The sequence below is a fragment of the Enoplosus armatus genome, chromosome 17 (genome assembly GCF_043641665.1).
Source record: "Enoplosus armatus isolate fEnoArm2 chromosome 17, fEnoArm2.hap1, whole genome shotgun sequence".
In the NCBI taxonomy this organism is placed as follows: Eukaryota; Metazoa; Chordata; class Actinopteri; order Centrarchiformes; family Enoplosidae; genus Enoplosus; species Enoplosus armatus.
In genome coordinates, this window is record NC_092196.1 from 6,530,425 (window position 1) to 6,551,723 (window position 21,299).

At 44.7% G+C, this 21,299-nt stretch overlaps 1 protein-coding gene across 1 annotated transcript; it reads left to right on the forward strand.

Moving 5' to 3' along the window:
• Positions 1–3,983: 3,983 nt before the first annotated feature.
• Positions 3,984–19,793, forward strand: LOC139299926 (myosin-16-like). The gene is made up of 44 exons (XM_070922878.1): positions 3,984–4,193; positions 4,337–4,480; positions 4,910–5,066; positions 5,547–5,574; positions 5,670–5,766; positions 5,864–5,956; positions 6,050–6,113; positions 6,243–6,341; positions 6,707–6,814; positions 7,044–7,178; positions 7,427–7,528; positions 7,642–7,808; positions 7,892–8,062; positions 8,150–8,326; positions 8,691–8,876; positions 9,126–9,213; positions 9,362–9,479; positions 9,564–9,684; positions 10,353–10,489; positions 10,645–10,726; positions 10,828–11,001; positions 11,440–11,520; positions 11,856–12,002; positions 12,142–12,246; positions 12,340–12,426; positions 12,531–12,676; positions 12,911–13,001; positions 13,790–13,846; positions 14,003–14,089; positions 14,174–14,419; positions 14,525–14,642; positions 14,774–14,901; positions 15,119–15,315; positions 15,479–15,611; positions 16,348–16,564; positions 16,724–16,860; positions 17,201–17,304; positions 17,663–17,855; positions 17,948–18,151; positions 18,352–18,477; positions 18,663–18,833; positions 18,947–19,147; positions 19,441–19,634; positions 19,757–19,793. The coding sequence occupies exons 1-44, from the start codon at positions 3,984–3,986 to the stop codon at positions 19,791–19,793; spliced, it is 5,865 nt and encodes a 1,954-aa protein (XP_070778979.1).
• Positions 19,794–21,299: the final 1,506 nt, after the last annotated feature.

A 21,299-nucleotide genomic window follows, 5' to 3' on the forward strand; every position in this document is an offset into this window, starting at 1 on the left:
TTCGGTTTTGCTTTTATTTTAATGACAGTATCCTACATGAGTAAGAACGAAAATTCCCCTCGTTATTTATGTTTATTTGCGGTAGTTAATAATGTCTGATATGTTTTTGTGAGTTACAAACACAGACAATAATACTATAAACATAGTAAGAAAGGCAATAGGATAATAAGATATCATGACATGGAAATAAATTGTCACAATGAAATGCAGTTTGTTTCTTTATGATTATTCTCTCCATTTCAAATAATTATACACTTCCAGCTGTTTAAACTACTTTGGATTAGTATTTTCTGTTTTATTTAGTCTCAAAAAGTAGTACAAGTAAAGATATTTATCTATGCCTCCGTTCAAGCTCCTCCAACGTCACTACATACTGTAGAAATTAAAATTATTACTGTGAGAAAAGAAAGTCCTCTTTTTTATGGTTATTCTCCCCTCCCACATGATCTCCAACAACAAATAAATCTCAATTGTGTAGGTTCTCATCAATAATCTCTCCGTTCAAAAGAGCTTGTTGTTTTTCATAGTTGACTACATTAACCCTCCTACACTTCTGCTTTCCATTTCTTATTTATACTGAGAGATTTCCATTATTTAACTGCTCCATAATAAGTCCATAATATCAATTGTCGTTCAAGTAAAAACGGTCCCATTATTTAACTTTTGTTAGCAAGCACTTGAAATATTCACTTTGTCGACAATTAATTTGAAAACTGTTCCATAAACATTTTCAAGTGTCTGTGGAAACCTCCAACATACAGACTTTAAAATCAGTTTTCAAATTGCAGTGAAGTTGAGAGTTTCTTGTGGAAAGTGAGATTTCAGTGGCTTCTTGGATTAAAAGGTTGCTGTTTGGAAGTGTCTATTTAAATTCAATGTGTAACTTTGTCCCCACCCAAAAAAAGTGAATCTATTGATTTAATTTGTTCCAAAATCTGTGTTGAAGGTTGATTGAAGGTTGTAAATAGGAGTCGACTCATAATAATGGATGACAGCAAAATTGGTCAACTCAGCTGCACAGCTTGTAAACAACATTAGCAGTTACTCCCAGCACACCCATAACCACCAAACTGAATCTTAATTTAGTGGAGCAATATTTGAATGAATAATCACCTACACTGAAACACTACAGCCATGTTATAGCAGCTCTGTGAGGCTGTACTTCTGCACAGTGGTGCTTTGAGCTAAATGCTAACATCAGCATGCTAACATGCTCACAATGACAATGCTAATATGTTTAGCAGGTATAATGTTTTAGTTTAGCGTATAAGTGTGCTAGCATTTGTTAATTTGCACTAAATACAAAGTACAGCTGAGGCAGATGGTAATGTCATTAGTTTTGCAGGTGTTTGGTCAAAAAACAAAGTATATATTAAACTTTTTGATGATGGTGCTACATGGAAAGTCAGGAGATCACCAAAGTCATTAGGGTTCATCTTCTGGGGACCATGGCTGTCTGTACCAAATGTCAGGGCAATCCATCCAATAGTTGTTAGAGCGATGCCTCTAGCATAGCGAAAAAGTTAAAGTTAGGTAAGAATACAGGTGAACTGTTCACCTGAGTAGCGAGAGGGTGTCCCTCACAGGCAGTTACTTCTTGGATGTTGGAACTTCCGACGAGCATTTGAATACCACAAGATGGAAGACTTTATGCAAAAGTTGAACGTTTGAACTGCTTTTATGCTCACAGATATGATATAAAATCAAGTTCAAGTCAATGCATTACTTTGTCTAAAATTATATGATATGCTTTAAAAAATGTTTGTCAGGAATGTAAAGTATAGCACACAGGAGGTCAAAACACCGGTACGGCCCGTTAAAGGTCAAGGAGAGCTGGGTGGGCAGGGATAATGGCTGGAGGGATTTGGCTCTTTAGCAGCACTGGGGTTAACGGCATGGCTGCAGTATTAGCTGGCGGAACAATGGACCCTCTCACCAGCTTGTTTACAGGACACAGTAAATCCACATAAGCAGTGAAACGGCTCGCCGGACACCACACACTTCCAGAGGCTAGGCACACACACACACACACACACACACACACAGTCGTGTTTCCATCACTTCAGAGGACTTTGCATTGACTTACATTCATATTTCCTCAAGACTGACCCTAACCCTACCCCTGACCCTAACCTCGACCCTAACCTAACCTTAAACCAAGTCTTCACCTTAAAATGTGATGATTTACGTCATGAGGACTTGCGTTTTGTCCCTAAAAGAAAGGTGAGTCCCCACAATGTAAACAGATTTATGTCCCCACAACATGAGTAATATACATTCTCTCTCTCTCTCTCTCTCTCTCTCTCTCTCTCTCTCTCTCTCCTTCTCAGCACAGGTGGAAGTAATGATTTCATAGAAGCATTGGTGTATCATGCATGTGTCAACACTCCACAAGTGGCTGTAGTATCGCTAGAGACACACACACACACACACACACACACACAAATTACTTTATCTCTACCCAACGGTCATGTACAGCTGTTAGTATGATTATGTGATTATGTGTGTGTGTCTATATAGTGTGTGTGTGTGCGTGTTATTCAAAGTGCCGTTGGAACCCCTGAGACCAACTGAGTGTGTTCACAACTACTTAGATAATTCCAATCATAGAGACAAACTTAGTTATACCTCTGGGGACACTCACACACTCACACTCACACACACACACACACACACACACACACACACACACACACACACACAGTTAATGAAGATGAAGTCATTCATTGCACAGAACAGTTGGGAACTCCCATTGGGTTTGTTTGTTTGTTCTCTCAAAATTATTTAAATAGAAAAAGAAGAAATACAAGGGGGCAAAGAATAAATTACATCAGGCAATGTGAAGAAGGGAAGGGACAGTGACAGTTCATAACTTCACTACAACAATATTGCTTTAGAAAGCTGTTTTTTTTTTTTTTAGAAAGCTGGAAATTATGGTCTTGCCTGAGTCAAACCATTAACTCTCCTGAGGCTGATTTTCTGTGTGTGATTAGCGTCAGACTGTATCCACAAGAGCTCTCTTCGGGGAACCGGGGCAACAGCTGCTTCAGTTCTGATGAATCTGGTCGAGATCGAGGCTACATTCTGGATAAGATCGAGACACTGATGCTGAAATGAGTGAAGTTTCCCTGAAAGTGCCACAACAAGCTTTGGTGGATACAAGAGTTTTCTTCTCATCTTACTTGGTCATGTTTCAGCCCAGAATCAAACTCAGCTCTGCCTCAGTGTCTCAACTCCACAAGGATTTCAAGATAACATACGACACACATACAGTACCCTGTATCATCATCATAACCAGATAATAGTTGGTTACAAAAAAAACAAAACAAAAAGGCATTAAATGTGCATCATATTTGAATATTCAATGGTTTGAAATTGGACAGTCTTTAAAGAAATGAGAAAAATATTCAGAGAAAAATGGCCCACTCTGTCTCCGAGTGTGAATGGTTTTAATTTAAGATGCCTTACTCATCCCAATTCCTGTTGGGCGCACAGAGAGAAAGCAATTGCTGGTTAAGAGCAGAGGCAGGGTGAGATGAAAATCGAGGTGTGGGAGGGCGGAGGGATGGAGAAGATGGATCGAGTGATGGGGTGAGGAAAGGGGATGGTTCCAGCCTGAGTGATGGACGGAGGCAGAGCGAAGAATTCCCAGATCCCGCGCTGCCGGGCAGATTGGAGGGATGAGACCTCGGGGTGATGGCTGGTTTTAGAGTCGTGACCATATCAGGAAAGAGAAGGCCTGATATATAACAGCGTGGCATCAGCTCACTCACCCATATTCCTCCTGAGCGTGCCTCCACCTCCTGCATTGGTGAGTATCTGAGTCAAATGTTGGATCCTGTTTAACTGATGGCTAATTCCTCTTACTACAATTAACACATTCATTTCTGCTGTTTCTCCATCGCCCAGCCAGAAGGTGAGTGAGCTGGTCATTTGGTTGGTGTGAGTTGGTGGCAGCAGCAGCAGCAGCAGCAGTAGCAGCCATGCCGGGTGCTTATAAAGGGGAGTGCGGGGACGATGTGGACCCCATGCCGTTCCTGGTTCCCTCAGAGAAGGAGCGCCTGGATGCCATGAATAAACCATACGACATCAAGCGCTCCTGCTGGGTCAAAGACGAGAAGGAGGCTTTCATTGCTGGCGAGATTCAGTCTGAAGATGGAGACAAAGTCACCATCAAGACCACCAAGAACACTGTAAGTCTAAGCTATTTTGTCTTAAAGGTTTGGGTTACGTTCCTGAAGTAAAAATGAGCTGATGTCAAGAGTAATCTCACTCTGATCATAATAATCATGATGATGACAAAATGACTGAGTGAGTGATTTTCCTTTCTGATCAGACTGTGACTGTGAGGATGGATGATGTTCAGCAGATGAACCCTCCCAAGTTCTACCAAGCCAGCGACATGGCCAACCTCACTTTCCTCAACGAGGCCAGCGTCATGGAAAACCTGCGAAGCCGCTACGTCAGCATGAGGATCTATGTAAGCCTGTTAATCAACAGCACCACAAAAACCCACTCAAAACCATGTCCACATGACACCTCGAATACAGTAGAAAAACGTTGTTTTGTGGCCCAGTGTTACTATTTTGTCACGGCAACCTGACTGTAACAACAACTTTAAAGATCACTTTATTTGTCATGGCGACTACCACTCATCTATATATCTTCTGTGTCTCTGGAGGAGCTTTGTCAAGTCTCACAAAATAACCCTGATATTGTCATAATGATGTCATCGGGGTTATCTCAGTTCGGGCTCTGAGACTAGACATTTTGTAAGAGAAACCAGAGTAACGAAATGGGGGCGTGGAGGTGCCTATGAGCCAGACTTGTGCTCACATTACTGAGTGTGTCAGTCGTTTTAACCTGCCGCATCCTTCAAACCTCTTTACATGTTCCCCTCCACTTCTAGACCTACTCAGGCCTCTTCTGTGTGGCGATCAACCCATACAAATGGCTGCCCATCTATGGTGCTAAAGTGGCCCAGTTGTACAAGGGGAAGAAACGCAACGAAGTTCCTCCTCACCTCTTCTCCATCTCTGACAACGCCTACCACGACATGTTGATGGGTGAGGAGAGGGCGAAAAACAAAACGTTGGATTTTCAGGGAGATGTGGAGAAAGACACAGAGAGGGGGGGGCTTTGAAGAGTAGAGGGAAGTCATAGGTGGGTGAGGGGAGGGTGGTAAGGTTGGCAAAGTGGACAAGTAAGCATGCAAGGGGTATGTGGTGATTTAGGATAGCCCCTCTGAGATGAGTTGCTTCAAAGTCATTACACTGTTCTTCATGTGGAAAGAGGGAGTGGGGCAGTTGCCGGTGGTGCGTAATCAGCGTGGCGTGTGATGATTTGTTAGGGGAGTAGAAAAGTATTTGAAGCCATTATATGGCATCAGGGGAGAGCTGACAGCTGTCTGTGTTGCTGGTACTGCTGACAGAGAACATCAGCAGTCCTCTGATCTGCTCAGAGGGAAATCAGCAGTAATTATCCTCGTCTCTCTCACACTCTCTCTGTTTCTCTCCTCTCCTGCCCTCTGCATCCCCTCATCGCAGAGCATGAGAACCAGTCTATGCTGATCACGTAAGGACAACAGGTTTTTTTTTTCAAATTTGATGTATTCGGTGTAGCCTGCATGTCTCACTATTATGAATTCCTTATTTGTTTCTCTCCTCCAGCGGAGAATCTGGTGCTGGCAAGACTGAAAACACTAAGAAGGTCATCCAGTACTTCGCCAATGTCGGAGCTTCTGGCAGCAAAGCCTCCGACTCCAAGGCAAGTGTGTGTTTGTGTATGCATAGACATGTTTTTATATGTTGCTTTTCTTGTCTGACAAAATAATGTAAATTTATTTTCTCTCCTCTCCTCTCAGGGCTCCCTGGAGGACCAGATCATTCAGGCTAACCCAGTGCTGGAGGCATTTGGCAACGCCAAGACCATCAGGAACAACAACTCCTCACGCTTTGTAAGGACATCTTTTACATCATGACATAAAATGATTCATGTCCAACAGTACAATCACTAAATCTGTGAGAATAACATTTATGTGTCGTTTTAGGGAAAGTTCATCCGCATCCACTTTGGGCCAACAGCTAAGCTGGCTGGTGCTGACATCGAGAGCTGTGAGTACAATTCTTTTATCACTTTGTACAAGTGCACCTTGTATGAATGAAGATATTACGTAGATGACAGGAGTACAATTAATTTTTCAATTTTTTCTGCGTCTATGTGTCTATGTGTGTGTGCATCAGATCTGCTCGAGAAATCCAGAGTGATTTCGCAGCAGGCCGCTGAGAGAGGATACCACATCTTCTACCAGCTCCTGTCTGGAAGGAAGCCAGAGCTCATGGGTGAGACAGATAGAATAAAGATAAAGCTGCATTGTCACCAGTTAGTATGGAATTAAAGCGAATGTAAGAAATGACAAACTAAAGATCCTTTTCACTGCTGGAGACACCTTATTGTTTTACCATCAGCTTTGTGTTGAAAGACTTTGAGTTTCTTTTTCTTTCTAACACCAAAAATACTACTCCAGTACTCCAGTTAGTCTGACAGAGCTGTGGGGGTTCGTCACAAAAAATGTTAGGAACCATTGGTCGAAATGATACTTTCTGATGGTAATGATGAATAATATCGAGTATCAAACAATGGGATTTGCGTCCAAGGTAACACACAATAATTGTTTTATTATTATGTTTGATACCATGTCTTCCAGAGGCTCTGCTGCTGAGCCCAGACCCCAAACAGTATGTGTGGGTGTGTCAGGGAGTCACTGTGGTGGACAACATGGATGACGGGGAGGAACTGCTGCTCACTGATGTGAGTTGATAGTTTTTTTCTGTGCGAGCTACTGTGTGCGAGTTATTCCTGCTGTGCTTTGATTTTAAATCAGTAATCAAGGCTGACATACTTCTGTTGCATGACCAATGGGAAATAATTGAAATTCATTAGCCTGTTGATGGTGCTGTTGCTTCTTTTTGTGTAACTCTGTTGTTCAGTACTGATATTCTCTTCTCTGCCCCCCCCCCATGTGCTTGTGTATCCACAGGAAGCCTTTGATGTCCTGGGCTTCACTCCGGAGGAGAAGATGAGCGTGTACAAGCTGACTGGAGGCATAATGCACTTCGGCAACATGAAGTTCAAACAGAAAGCCAGAGAGGAACAGGCTGATGTGGATTCCACTGAGGGTATAAAAAGTCCACCTTTCTCTCTCTCTGGTCTGTTTACATGCCTCTTTATCGCCTCCTTCTACCTCATCCATCTGACCTAGTCTTTTTACCTCTCTTTTGACACTTCAAAACTCTATACATTGTTTTTTCCTGTCATCAGTCCCTATTTCATTTCTGTTTTGACCCATTTTTTCAGCATGTGTTACAAGACATTGTTGAAATAATTTCAGTAATCCCTTGTCCCCTCTCTCCTTCCCTTCCTGAAGTGGCTGACAAAGTCGCCCACCTCATGGCCATCAGCTCTGGGGAGCTGCAGAAGGGAATAACGCGGCCCAGGGTCAAGGTTGGCAATGAGTTTGTGACCAAAGGTATTCCAAAGACATTATTTAGATGATTCAAATTTTCTTGCAAAGAGAGACTATTCAACAAGTGTAGACAATGCGCTCGTCCACAGTTACAATGTTTGAATTTGAAATGCCAGGTCAGAACCAGGACCAGTGTGTGTACTCCATTGGTGCTCTGGCAAAGGCCATCTATGACCGCATGTTCAAGTGGATGGTGACCCGCATCAATAAGACCCTGGACACTAAGATGCAGCGGCAGTACTTCATAGGAGTGCTGGACATTGCTGGGTTTGAGATCTTTGAGGTGAGAGTTGTAGTCCGCTGCGTTATTTGTTTGGGTTATCTCATCCTCTCATCCTCTGATCCAACTCTGTGTTTCGCCTCCAGTACAACAGCTTTGAGCAGCTGTGCATCAACTTCACCAATGAGAAGCTGCAGCAGTTCTTCAACCACCACATGTTTGTCCTGGAGCAGGAGGAGTACAAGAAGGAGGGCATAGACTGGGTCTTCATCGACTTCGGCCTGGACCTGCAGGCCTGCATCGACCTGCTGGAGAGGGTAACACACACCCACACACGGTATACTGTATGTCGAGTACACCCCATTTCTTCTATTTCCACCTCCCTCTCTCTGTCTCCTCTCTAGCCTATGGGGGTTTTCTCCATCCTGGAGGAGCAGTGTGTGTTTCCAAAGGCGACAGATGCGACCTTCAAAGCGGCCCTGTATGACAACCACCTGGGCAAGTCCTCCAACTTCCTTAAGCCCAAAGGGGGGAAGAAAGGACCCGAGGCCCACTTTGAACTTGTGCACTATGCCGGCACTGTGAGTACTGGATTGTTGTAGCATTTGACATAAAAATACACTAATGCCTCCATCAGGATGGGAAAGAATGTGCTTGTGTTTGTGTTGAGATGAAGCATAGTTAAAAGGATAGTTACACACATATGAATGCATAGCCTTAGCTTGACCTTGTGTCTCTTTTAGCTGAAGAAATACCAACTAACCCTTCTCTCTTCTTACACATTGTGCAATTTTGTGCACAATGTGTAATGTGTGTAGGTATTTCTGTTATTCAGCAAGTACATTGCCTCTGTCAACAAAGTTATTGTTTCTCCCTGAATGTAAAGTAGGATGTGTAATTTCAGCGCATGCATAGGTGCAGTTAAGCTGTTTGTGCTTCTCGCAGGTGGGCTACAGCATCGCCGGCTGGCTGGAGAAGAACAAAGACCCCTTAAATGAGACGGTGGTGGGACTCTTCCAGAAGTCCTCCATGCCTCTGCTGGCTCTGCTCTTCAAAGAGGAGGAGGCCGCTGCAGGAGTCAAGAAACAGAAGAAAGGGTCCTCCTTTCAAACCGTCTCCAACTTCTACAGGGTAATTTGCACAGATGCGCAAGGCAAATAAAGCACATTTACAAAAATGTCGAACGACTGCTTTAAAGTACTTTAGCAGGCCTGCCTCATCATGAAGCTTAACTCACAGTGACTCAAGCCTTAACCAAAACTGAAACGAACATACAAGCATACAAGCCGTACTTGATACAAGCAGAAAGACACACAAACACACTCTGCTCTCACATGCTCACGGTCTCACAGGTGTCCTCTAACTGTTTCTGCACAACAGGAACAACTGAACAAGCTGATGAGCACCCTGCGAAGCACTGCTCCCCACTTTGTTCGCTGCATCGTGCCCAACGAGTTCAAGAAGTCAGGTCAGTGAGAGAAGAGTGTGTGTGTGGTGGTGTGTAAGTGTTGATCTATGAAAGCGTGTTCACTATTGAGACATTGGCACAAACATTCACTATCCACTGGGAACTCTTGGTGTTCATGATCACCTTTTCTCTCTGTCATGTCGTAAAGGTGTGACAGATAACCATCTGATCCTGCACCAGTTAGCCTGTAACGGCGTGCTGGAGGGCATCCGTATCTGCAGGAAAGGATTCCCCAACAGACTACAGTACCCAGAGTTCAAACAAAGGTCTGGCTCCCATTCTTTCTGTATCCATCTCCATCACTCCAGCATTCATCTCCACATTTATTCAATTTTGCCTTTGTCTCCTAGGTACTACATCCTCAACCCCAGCGTCATCCCTAAGGGCTTCGTTGACAACAAGAAGGCCTCTGAGCTCCTCCTAAGTTCAGTCGGCCTGGATAAAATGGAGTACCGCATCGGCCACAGCAAGGTACACCACTGTTGTAATCAGCCATATCTGAAACACAGCACATTTAAATAATGTCTCTTATTGAACAAATACATATCAACATATATTGATAATAAATTCAACATATTAGAATCTAGACTCCACATATAATTGTCGACATATTCTCATGTTACTGATAACTGGCTATATTTTTTATTTATTGGCTATTATTTAATTTTACATTTTTTTATTCACATATACGATAATTACTGGCAATAGTTGGTATATTGGTGTATTATAATAGATAATATAATCAATATATATTTGAGATACTCCTCACTCTCTACATGTAACATATAAATAACAAACTCAGGCTCACTTGAAATAATCCTCTGCAAATATTTGGCTCAATCAGTTAATTTTATAAATACATCTACCTCGCTTGAAGCTCATCTATTAATCTGTTTGAAACCTTCGGCAGTAGCGGGTAAACTAGTTAGTTGGCCAACCAAAAACTTCAGCTGTTGTGTATAAAGAGTTAATTCACTTGTTGTCCACTGTCTCTTCTGTTGCTTACTGTGTGTGATCTACTGTGAACTGTGTGTGTTAACAAAGGAGAGCATACAGCTGATAAAATCCTCTATGTTCCTCCTTTTTCTCACCCCTCCTGTTCTTCCTCCTCTCACCTGTCTTTGTGTTTTCCTCTCCAGGTGTTTTTCCGTGCAGGCGTCCTGGCAAAGTTGGAGGACATGCGTGACGAGCGGCTGGCAAAGATCCTCACGATGCTGCAGGCTCAGCTCAGAGGAGCTCTGATGAGGATCGAGTTCAAGAAGATGGTGGACAGACGGTCAGTGTGTGCCTGTGTTTCTGTGTGTACATGCAGAAAATGTGTTTTCCTTTAAGGTCAGAGAGATGGAGTATGCAGTGCATGTTTGAGTGCCAACAGTGTGTGTGTGTGTGTGTGTGTGTGTGTGTGTGTGTGTGTGTGTGTGTGTGATGCAGAATTGCACTGATGGCCATCCAGCGTAACGTGAGGAAGTTCCTTCAGTTGCGCTTCTGGGGCTGGTGGAAACTCTACACTAAGGTAAAATGCTGACTTTTTACCTCATCTCACCTCATGAGTTATCATCATCATCATCATCCCCATCACCTTCATCATCATATTTCCTGCCTTGGCTCCTTCAGGTGAAGCCCCTCCTAATGGTCGCCCGTCAGGAGGAGACCTTCAAGGCTAAGGAAGAGGAGCTGAGGGTGGCAGTGGAGAGGGCCAAAGAGCTGGAGGGCAAGATCAAAGATCTGGAGGGGAAGATGGTCACTCTGTCACAGGAGAAGAATGACCTCGCCCTGGCGCTGGCTGCAGTAAGTGCACATCTGCACAGTCAGTTTAGTCAGCGTGGTATCCCCCCTTACTGAGACCTCGTTCATTTGCCTTGTGATTGACATTCTTGTAGTCTGTTGACAAATCTTTATGTGCAGTAGGTAAAACATGAGGTCAATACTTCTTCTGGCTTCTAGCAAGCAGTCAAAGAAAGATTGAATCACCAGTAAAATCCTCTGGTTCCTTTGATTTTCTTTGGTTTTAAAGGATCACAGAAATCTTTTAGCCCCAGTTTGTGCCTCTCACGTATCACCGTTACATTCAAGTCAGGACGGAAAGAATCTGTTTTTCCGAAAAATAAATATGATCTTTGAAAAACCCAGTAGGTAGTGACCACTGTTCTGAAGGTATTTACAGAATCCTAAAAGACTATTCAAACCAACTAGATGAAAAAAGTCTATCTCCTTGTCTCCCCACAGGAGCAGGACACGCTGGGTGATGCTGAGGAGCGCTGCACCCAGCTGATGCACCAAAAGGTTCAGCTGGAGGAGTCAGTGCAGGTATTATGTTATAGATACACCATATATTATATGTGTATTCAGCTCTTTCATGTTTAGCAGTAGAATGTATGACATTGTACTAATACAGCAACAAACAAGCGTCAGCTGTTATTTTCTACAAAATCGTCACTGTACAGTAATTACAAGTAGTGCTGCAGACAATCTGGAAGAATAACAGTCTAATGCTAAAAGTGATGGCTGACAATATTATAAGTGTAATGTTTAAAGCATGCACAAGACCAGATGATCTTATAAAGAATCTGAAATCTGATAATGTTTGAGAGTTATATGTCTTGGAAACAGCTGAAAAACTGTCCTTGGTGTCAAATGATAAGGATCTGCGTGAGCACCTGGAGGAGGAAGAAGGCAACACAGCCTCCCTCCACAGCCAGAGGAGACAGCTGGAGGGCGAACTGACAGAGCTGAAGAGAGACCTGGAGTCTCTGGAGTCCACGCTGGCCAAGACTGAGAAGGAGAAACAGGTAGAGGGGAGGAGAATGAGGCTGAGGAGAGAGGAAATGAAGTGTAGCAGACGTGGAGATATCATTTATTTCACTAAATATTGTCTGGATTAATGGACACAAAGTCAGGAAACTGAATTCTGTTCAATGGTGTGTTCAGTGTCTGGACTACAGGGTGCGAACTCTGACAGGCGACCTGAGCCAGCGAGACGACCACATCGCCAAGCTGCAGAAGGAAAAGCGAGCCCTGGAGGAGCTGCAACAGGTAGACAAACACACACTCATGCACACCTTTTTTATGCTTTTAAGTTTAAAAGTGAGTGAAGATATATATATATATATTTCATAATGAAATCAGAAAACCCTGGAGGATCTCCAAACAGAAGAAGACAAAGTCAACCATCTGACCAAGACCAACAGCAAACTCAACAGCCAAGTGAATGAGGTATGAGACTCTTCACCGGAAGGAATATGTACAGACCTGCAGCTGAACGTACTCAGCACTAGTGCCTTTGTCGTGGTTGGATGTTTGTGTTTGTGTTTGTGTAGCTGGAGGACAGCTGGGAGCAGGAGAAGAGGATCCGGGCGGAGGTGGAGAAAGCGAGGAGGAAGGCAGAGGGAGACCTGAAGATGACCATAGAGAACCTGAACGAGATGGAGCACGCTAAGCTCGACCTGGAGGAGGTCATCAAGAAGTGAGAGACAAAAGCCTGCACACACACACACACACACACACACACACACACACACACACACACACACTGAAGCTGACAAGTTCATTTACGCTTTCGAAGTATCCTGACGTTGGACTGCCTCTGTACACATAGCATACAAACGTAATACATCTGTGTGTGTTCCTCACTGCTGATACCCCTCCCTGCTGTGTGTGTGTGTGTGTGTGTGTGTGTGTTTGCTGTGTGTTCGTCCAGGAGAGACTTTGAGATCAACAACATGAACTCGAAGCTGGAGGACGAACAGGCTCTCAGCTCCATGCTCAGCCGCAAGCTCAAAGAGCACCAGGTTTGTGGCTCGAGGCCCGGGAGTCCGATTCCCCGAAGCACTACATTTGATTTCAATCGTTCCTTCTTCTGTGGTTCAATATGTGCTTGTCAGTGAAGTCAACTAGCGAGGAGGTAACAAGCTCCTAAGAGCACCAGATAAGGAGACGTCTAGGCCTGAGCAGTCTTTGCAGATGTTGTTCCTGCAAACATTGAGCTAAACTTGTGACTATTTTTAGCCACGTTAATATTAGCATGCTAACACGCTTAACTAAGATGGTGAACATGGAAAACATTATACCTACATGTTGCCACTAACAGGGCTGTAGACTCTTGTTATCTGAGGTCCTCACTTGCATGTTAAATGAACTTCAGTTTTACATATGGCAGTCCTCCTGAGGATGGTATAAGAGCAGGTTTTTTTTCCACTATAAATTGCATCTGTCGTTTTACGACTCATCACAATTCCCACTTATAAATCAATTTATACTCAGGAGCTATTGATTCCCTCACTGCAGTGTTTGCAAATGCTACGAGGAGCCTGGCATGATTGTTTTTTAACAGTGGTAAATGTTAGCTGATGATTGTTGCATAGGGTCAGTAAGGAGTGAGAAGGAAAGGATTATGGGATGGTGAATGTGAGATGAGAGATGAGTGTGTGCTGGAAAGGGGAGCAAGGTGATGGCAGATGAACAGAAGAGGCACAGCAGTGAGGATATGAGGTTTGGAAATAAGGGAGAGGGTGAAAATGAGGAGCTGAAGAAGCACAGGAGGATGATAAATGGTCTGGTTTTATTCATTTCCTTTCAGGGCCGCATTGAGGAGCTGGAGGAGGAGCTGGAAGCTGAACGAGCCATGAGAGCCAAGGTACAGATTCAATCTGTAACAATTTACTTTCAGTTATAACAGGCTACTTTAGTTAACAATTATGTCCTCACATGTTGTATAAGTATAACTAGGCAGACAGGTGGGATATTACTTACTGAAGTTATAGATTAAAGTTGATTCTCTGTTCTCTGAAAGGTGGAGAAGCAGAGGGCAGAGCTATCACGAGATCTGGAGGACCTCAGTGATAGGCTGGAGGAGGCGGGAGGAGCCACCGTCACCCAGGTGAGCGTGACTGACAGTTGTTAGTCAATCAGAGGGGAGTGGAACCTCAGTTTAAGACATTTTCGTTTGACCTCTGTCCTTTAGATTGAGCAGAATCGGAAGCGGGAGACGGACCTGCTGAAGCTGAGGCGGGAGCTGGAGGAGGCAGCGCTCCAATCGGAGGCCACGGCGGCGGGGCTGAGGAAGAAGCACTCGGACGCGATGGCAGAGCTGGGCGAGCAGCTGGAGAACCTGACCAGGCTGAAAGTGAAACTGGAGAAGGACAAACAGAGCATGAAGGCTGAGATCGAAGACCTCAACGTCACCATGGAGGCCACTCAGAAAGCGAAGGTATGGTGTAGTTTGTAAAGTCTTCAAAAAAACACAGGCATGAATATAAACTCATACACACTCCTGCTGTTGCATCTGTGTGTATCTGGGTGTTGACATGTGTAGATGAACTCTGAGGCCCACGCCCATAAGCTGGAGGACAACCTGGCAGAGGCCAACGCTCGCCTGGCTGAGATGGAACGCACTCAGACTGAGCTCAGCACTGCCAAAATCCATCTGACTGGTGAGAACACACACACACACACACACACACACACACACACACACACATACACACACACACACACACACACACACACTTACATGGATGCCCACAAACACTATATTATTTTATTCCTTTTTGTGTGTGTGTAGCGGAGAACAATGATCTGAGCAGGGAGTTGGAGGACGTGCAGAGCAAGCTGACCCAGGTGACCAGGCTGAAGGCCTCCCTCACCTTGCAGATCGACGAGCTCAAGCGGCAGGTGGACGAGGAGAACAAGGTACAAGTCATTTAAGCGTTACGTAGAAGGAATGTGTGATATTTTGACACATTTTCACAAGTGGCAGCTGCCAAGTTCAGCCACAGTCTCACATGGGCACATCAGCAGTCCTTCTCTGACCTTTAGGTGACCATCTGTCCTCTTTTTGTCTCAATAGTTTTCTTCTTGTTGCCTTTAAAACTTGCCTATAAAGTAGAACCCCTCTCCCTCTGTGCAGGGTCGTAACACAGCAGTGGTGGCCCTGGCCAACGCCCGCCACGACCTCTCCCTGCTGAAGGAGCAGCTGGAGGAGGAGTCAGAAGCCCGCGGGGAGCTGCAGCGCCTCGTCTCCAAGCTCAACGCCGACGTCACCTCCTGGAGGAGCAAGTATGAGACGGACGCCATCCACCGCACCGAGGAGCTGGAGGAGACCAAGTAGGTTGAATGGAGCTAATGCGGGACTCTGCAGCTGTAAATCAAAGTGGAGACATAAATTGTTAGTCTTGTGTGTAAGTGAAACGTGGTTGTCTTGATGCTTTTTAATGTAATCCCACGGTGGCTTCTCCCTCTCTCCTTCCCTCCACCCACTCTCCTCCAGGCGCAAACTTGCAGTGCGTCTCCAGGAGGCTGAGGAGGCAGCGGAGGCGGCCCAGGCCAGAGCTGCCAGCCTGGAGAAGGTCAAGCAGAGGCTGCAGGGAGAGGTGGAGGACCTCACCATAGACCTGGAGAGGGTAACACACACACACACACACACACACACACACACACACACACACACACACACACACACACACACACACACACATGTAGACAAATTAGTGTCTGTAACTCAACACACACTCTGCAGGAGTTCAGGTTTCTGCTGTGACCAGGCATCCATACTAGAAATGTAAACTCTCATAGTGCTGTATGTGGGATAATTAATTCCTTCATATATTTATTTGTCTTTTCATTTATTTATTAATCACTTGGCTGTAAAAACAAATGGCCATCACAAGTTAATAGCGGCCAAAATTATGTCTTGTTTGTTTGCCTAGCATTCAACTTAGCAGCGTCCGTCAATTATCTAATATTGCTTCTTTTGTCACTGTATCTTGTGTCTCTTTCCTGATGATATGAAACTATCAAAAAAGGTCAAATTGGTTAGTTTTTGTATCTCACAGGCAAAATATTGTCTTGCCCTTCAGAGGAAAACAACTGAAGTACCAGCTGTCAATCAATGGCTGAAGAGCCTTTCAACCTCCCGGACATAAGCTACTAATGGCCACCTTCAGACATTTAAAAAAAATATAGGGACGCATATATTTTTAGTTTTTCTGAGAGTGTATCTGTATGTCAGCATCTGTATATCAGTTAAAAACATGTATAAGATGGACTGAAAATTGATTTGTCTTTGAGTGTGTAGACATAATCTATAATCACAAAAAGGGGCATTTATTTGTGTTCCATCTGCATCTGTGTGACCAGTCCAGCGCAGCAGCAGCAGCTCTGGATAAGAAGCAGCGGGTTTTCGACAAGCTGGCGGCCGAGTGGAGCCAGAAGAACGAGGAGCTGCAACTGGAGCTGGACAACAGCCAGAAGGAGAGCCGCTCCTACATGACGGAGCTCTACAAGCTGAAGACGGCCTACGAGGAGAGCCAGGATCACGTAGAGACCGTCCGCAAGGAAAACAAGACCCTCTCAGGTAGCCTCTAACTGCTGCAGATACTGTGGTGCAGTGGATCATGATGGGAAAAGTGCAATAGAGGGGATGATATCCCAAAATAGTAATAATAATAAAATCTCATTACATGAGAATACTCTTATCGTGCTTGTCTTGATAATGTGCCCTCTCTCCCCACAGAGGAGATCAGGGAGTTGGTGGACCAGCTTGGGGAAGGAGGCCGCAGCGTCCACGAGCTGCAGAAGGCAAAGAAGAAACTGGAGGTGGAGAAGGAGGAGCTGCAGCTGGCTCTGGACGAGGCTGAATCTTCACTAGAGGTACAAAGAGCCTCCTGTGGCTAAGAAGAGACTCGCCTTGTGTGAGTTCTGACAGTAGAACAATTTGAGAAAAATAATGGCAGATTATTTCCAGTCAGGTTTGGCTGTTGGTGAATTTATTGAAGACTTTGAAGAGAAAATTATCAAAAATGATTGAGACAGCCATAAACGCCTGCAGTGTTAGTGGCAGAGAACACAGAAGGTAGTCTAACAGATTTGGTGATGGATTTGAAGTTGAACACTGGAGCAAACAAGGGACTTTTGCTTCTGTCCATCTGTACAGTTGTCTATTTTCCAGTTGTCAAAATGTGTGTGTGTGTGTGTGTGTGTGTGTGTCTAGGTGGAGGAAGGTAAGCTGGTACGTGTACAGCTGGAGCTCGCTCAGGTCAAGGCCGACATTGATCGCAGAATCCACGAGAAGGAGGAGGAGTTTGAAGTCACCAGGTTAGAAAACAGACATCCTGTAACAAGAACAAGCAAAGACTGTATACATACACACACACACACACACGTATAGACAAATGAATACTACATCAATAATAAATGTGTCATAAAGTGAAGACGATTGTTGGCTAATGAAGAAATGATGCACTCTTTAGAAAGACAATGTTCAGTCCCTACTCAAAGATCCACGTTTACAGGTGAAATAAAATGATTGTTTTCATACAGTCCCTTAAGTAAACCATTAATTCATTACATAACTATAGAAGACTCATTCACAATTGTTCTGATTGATTACCTTGATCAACAAAAATGTATCTGTATTTCATAACCAACAAGTGCTATGACATGTGCCATGTAGAAAGAACCATGCACGTGCGGTGGAGTCGCTGCAGGCCAGCCTGGAGGCAGAGGCCAAAGGTCGTGCCGAGGCTCTGAGGATGAAGAAGAAGATGGAGGGAGACTTGAATGAGATGGAGATTCAGCTGGAGCACGCCAACAGGAACAATGCCGAGCTGGTCAAAACCCTCAAGAAGCTGCAGCAGCAGATCAAAGTAGGAGTTTCATTTGAGGCGGCATAAGAAACTGCTCAGAAACTGCTCGTAGTTTGAAAATATTACAGCTGTGATCCTCGTGTCTCACCCAGGACCTGCAGGTGCAGATGGACGAGGACGCCCGTCAGCACGACGAGCTGAGGGAGAAGTACAGCCTCCAGGAGCGGCGTCTGTGCCTGATGCAGGGCGAGATGGAGGAGCTGAGAGGAGGCCTGGAGGCGTCCGAGAGGGCCCGCAAACAAATCGAGCAGGAGCTGGTGGAAACCACCGAGAGGTTCAGTGAGATCAGCATGCAGGTAGGCGGCTGCACAGGAGGGCCAGGCAGCCCCATGCAAGTGCACATTTGTAAGAGCATGGGAACCCATGGGCTTAATATGGTTTCAAAATAAAATCTATCTTGATTCTTTATTGTTTCTCTTGACTTCTTTATGTTGTCTTTTTCTCTTTTGGCTCATCATATGATCTCAACTAATTTCATCACTTTTTCTCGCTCTAGAACCAAAGTCTGACTATCCTGAAGAGGAAGCTGGAGGCCGACCTCGCCCGACTGTCCAGCGAGAATGAAGAGCTGATCTCAGAGTTTCGCTCTGCTGATGAGAGAGCCAAGAAGGCTGTGACTGATGTAAGCTGCACGACAACACACACAGTTTCAGCTGTAGGTGCACAGAAAAATGTCATAAAGGCATAAAATACATGAAAAGATTTAAATCGATGAGTTCAGTTAATTTGGTCAAGCCAACCATAATGTACTTTTTCTGTTGTTGAGTTCAAAATGAATCGTGTGTTCACGCGTATGTCTGCCTCCAGGCAACGCGACTGTGTGAGGAGCTACGGCAGGAGCAGGACCGGAGCATCCACCTGGAGAAGGTCAAGAAGAACCAGGAGCAGAACCTCAGAGACCTCACACTGAGGCTGGAGGAGGCTGAGCAACAGGCTCTGAAGGCCGGGAAACGCACCATCCAAAAACTAGAAACCAGGGTGAGGAGTTGGGCTGATTGAGGGGTGACAGGCGATAGCATGACCTTCAAAGTGACAAGAGGGGAACCTCTCATCCACATATTGCGTCGATTTGTCCCTTTTATTGCTCCTAGATCAAGGAGGTGGAGAATGAGCTGGACCAGGAGCAGAAGCGCCACATGGAGACGGTGAAAAACCTCCGTAAGGGCGAGCGCCGACTCAAGGAGCTGATCTTCCAGACGGAGGAGGACCACAAGACCAATCAGCGCATGCAGGAGCTGGTGGAGAAACTCCAGAACAAGCTCAAGTGCTACAAACGGCAAATAGAGGATGCTGTGAGTGGTGATGCTGGATTTAAAATGATTATGTTTATCTCGGTGTCAAACCTCTCATCTAACTCTCCGCCAGAAAGTGAATACGCAGTTTCCCAAAATGTGGAACAATTTCTTTAAACTGTGGCACTTGGATCCCATTACAGCCTAGAATATTCAAATATAGGTCAAGCAAGAAATGGGACGCTTTCTTTTAATTCCTCAAAAGCAGACATGTTAGAGAGCAGGCTACGTTTTTAAAGTAGCAAATGTACATGTGTTTATTCAATTCAAACCTCTCGTCTGTGTCACTGTAGGAGGAGCAGGCCAACAGTAGCCTGTCTAAATACAGGAAGACGATCCACGAGCTGGATGATGCTGAGGAGCGTGCGGAGGTGGCAGAGATGACCCTGAATAAGATGAGGATGAGGAACCGAGCCTCCGCCAATAAGGGCTTCACCTCGGTGGAGATCGTCCAGGTCAGCAAGCCCAGCAGTGGAGGACAGGATGGGTAGAGGAGGAAGAGACACACACACACACACACACACACCGCTAGCAGGTAAGCATTTAAACAGAAGACGATCATCTGTCTCATATATGACAATATAACAGTCTGTCTTTGTGCTCCCACAGAGTGACACACCCATTCAGCCCTCCAGAGGACGCTTGACTGAGGAAGTATGAGCTCAGGCACCTCGGGGGAAAGTCTTAAAAAGGCCCAGACGGAGCTCCTTAGAACGTCTTAAATAATTAAATGAGTCTTTAACATCACCAATAGTCTTAATCAGTGTAGTCTTAGGATTGGTCACTTCAGCTGTACTAGTCGATGTTAGCCTGCACGCTTCAGTGTGCCTTGTATGTCTCCAGTCTTATGGACGGTGTGGAGCTTCGGTTGTGTCTGACCTTTGCTCTCATGGTTCTGTAAAGTGCTTTGGATCCCATATTGTTTTTTTAGTATGTGTCTGAGAGAGTTTGTTAAATGTGTGTCTGTGCCTTGCATGATCTCAGTTGGTGTCTTTACACTGGAGGGGGGGTGAAGCTGTGTTCTCACATCAACGATAGAGAGCCCACCTGTGTGTGTCGCTGCTGCACGTGTGTCAAAAGAGTGTGTGTGGCGGCCTGCTGCAAAGTCTTAATAAAGTACAAGCAAATGTGCAGAGAGTTGTGGCTTATTCAGAGGAGGGGGGGGGGGGGGGGGGGTTGTCTCATCCGGTCTAGATGAAAGGTGAATCCATAGAGACCACATCAACAGTGTACAATGTACTTTACACATCTGTGTCTTTTAAAGGAAACAGACCTCACAGTTTGTGATCATTTGGCTACACAGAGAAATGTATTTAAGAATATGCACGAACTGATGTATTGAAGGTGTTATAACTAGATTTAGACACGGGGCCTCTCTAATAGACTGCATTAAAGCTGCCCTAATCAATATTTCCACATTAACAATGGATCAAATGTACACGTGTAATGTGAAAGGAGTCACTCGTAGTGACAGACCCACAGAGAATAGCACTTCCTCTCAGCTCTACTGAGCTTTTTTAGCTTCTTTCAGCTCTCTGTTTTGGTTACACGCTCCGCACCTTTACTGTTTTGGTTCAGTCCCACCGCTCTCATCAGCATTGTTTTTAGGGCATGAAAGCTCTGTCAAAACCAAACTGTATGCTAGCTACACAGAAGCAAACGGCAGATATTTCCATCAGGAATTGGTAGAGATAAAAACAGAGTTAGAAGAAGAACAAATATTGGACTTAAATTTGTCTGGTGGCCAGAAACATTACTCCAAATCAATGCTAATGTTGCTCTGTGTCTGCTGAATGTGTAAATGAGCAACTGCTTGCTAACAATATCAACTTAAAACGGGATGATATGTCAGTGTTGTGTTTATAGTTTGTTGCGTTGCCCTCCAAGTGGCAAAACAATCAATTCATGCAGGTTTACAATTAGATGAAATGCAAAATCCACCAAAGGCAATTACCATCTCAGTTCATATTGGGTTTTTTTTTGGTGCATGCTACCAAACAAATGTGCAGTTAATAACCACTAAACAATTGCCACACAGAGAGCGGGCCGTTGCCTGGTTGGCATTTCTGCCATGATTATGAATGTGTGAAGATTACACTGAGTCTCTGTGGGGTACTGTGGTCTGCCAGTCAAAGTTTCTACTTAACAGAGG

What these genes read in the sequence shown, in the direction of transcription:
- LOC139299926 (XM_070922878.1), top strand. Translation starts at nt 3,984, where the DNA reads ATGCCGGGTGCTTATAAAGGGGAGTGCGGGGACGATGTGGACCCCATG. An exon ending in ACCGCATCGGCCACAGCAAG is followed by an intron (nt 9,685 to 10,352) that starts GTACACCACTGT and finishes TTTCCTCTCCAG; the next exon opens with GTGTTTTTCCGTGCAGGCGT. An exon ending in AGCAGTGGAGGACAGGATGG is followed by an intron (nt 19,635 to 19,756) that starts GTAGAGGAGGAA and finishes GTGCTCCCACAG; the next exon opens with AGTGACACACCCATTCAGCC.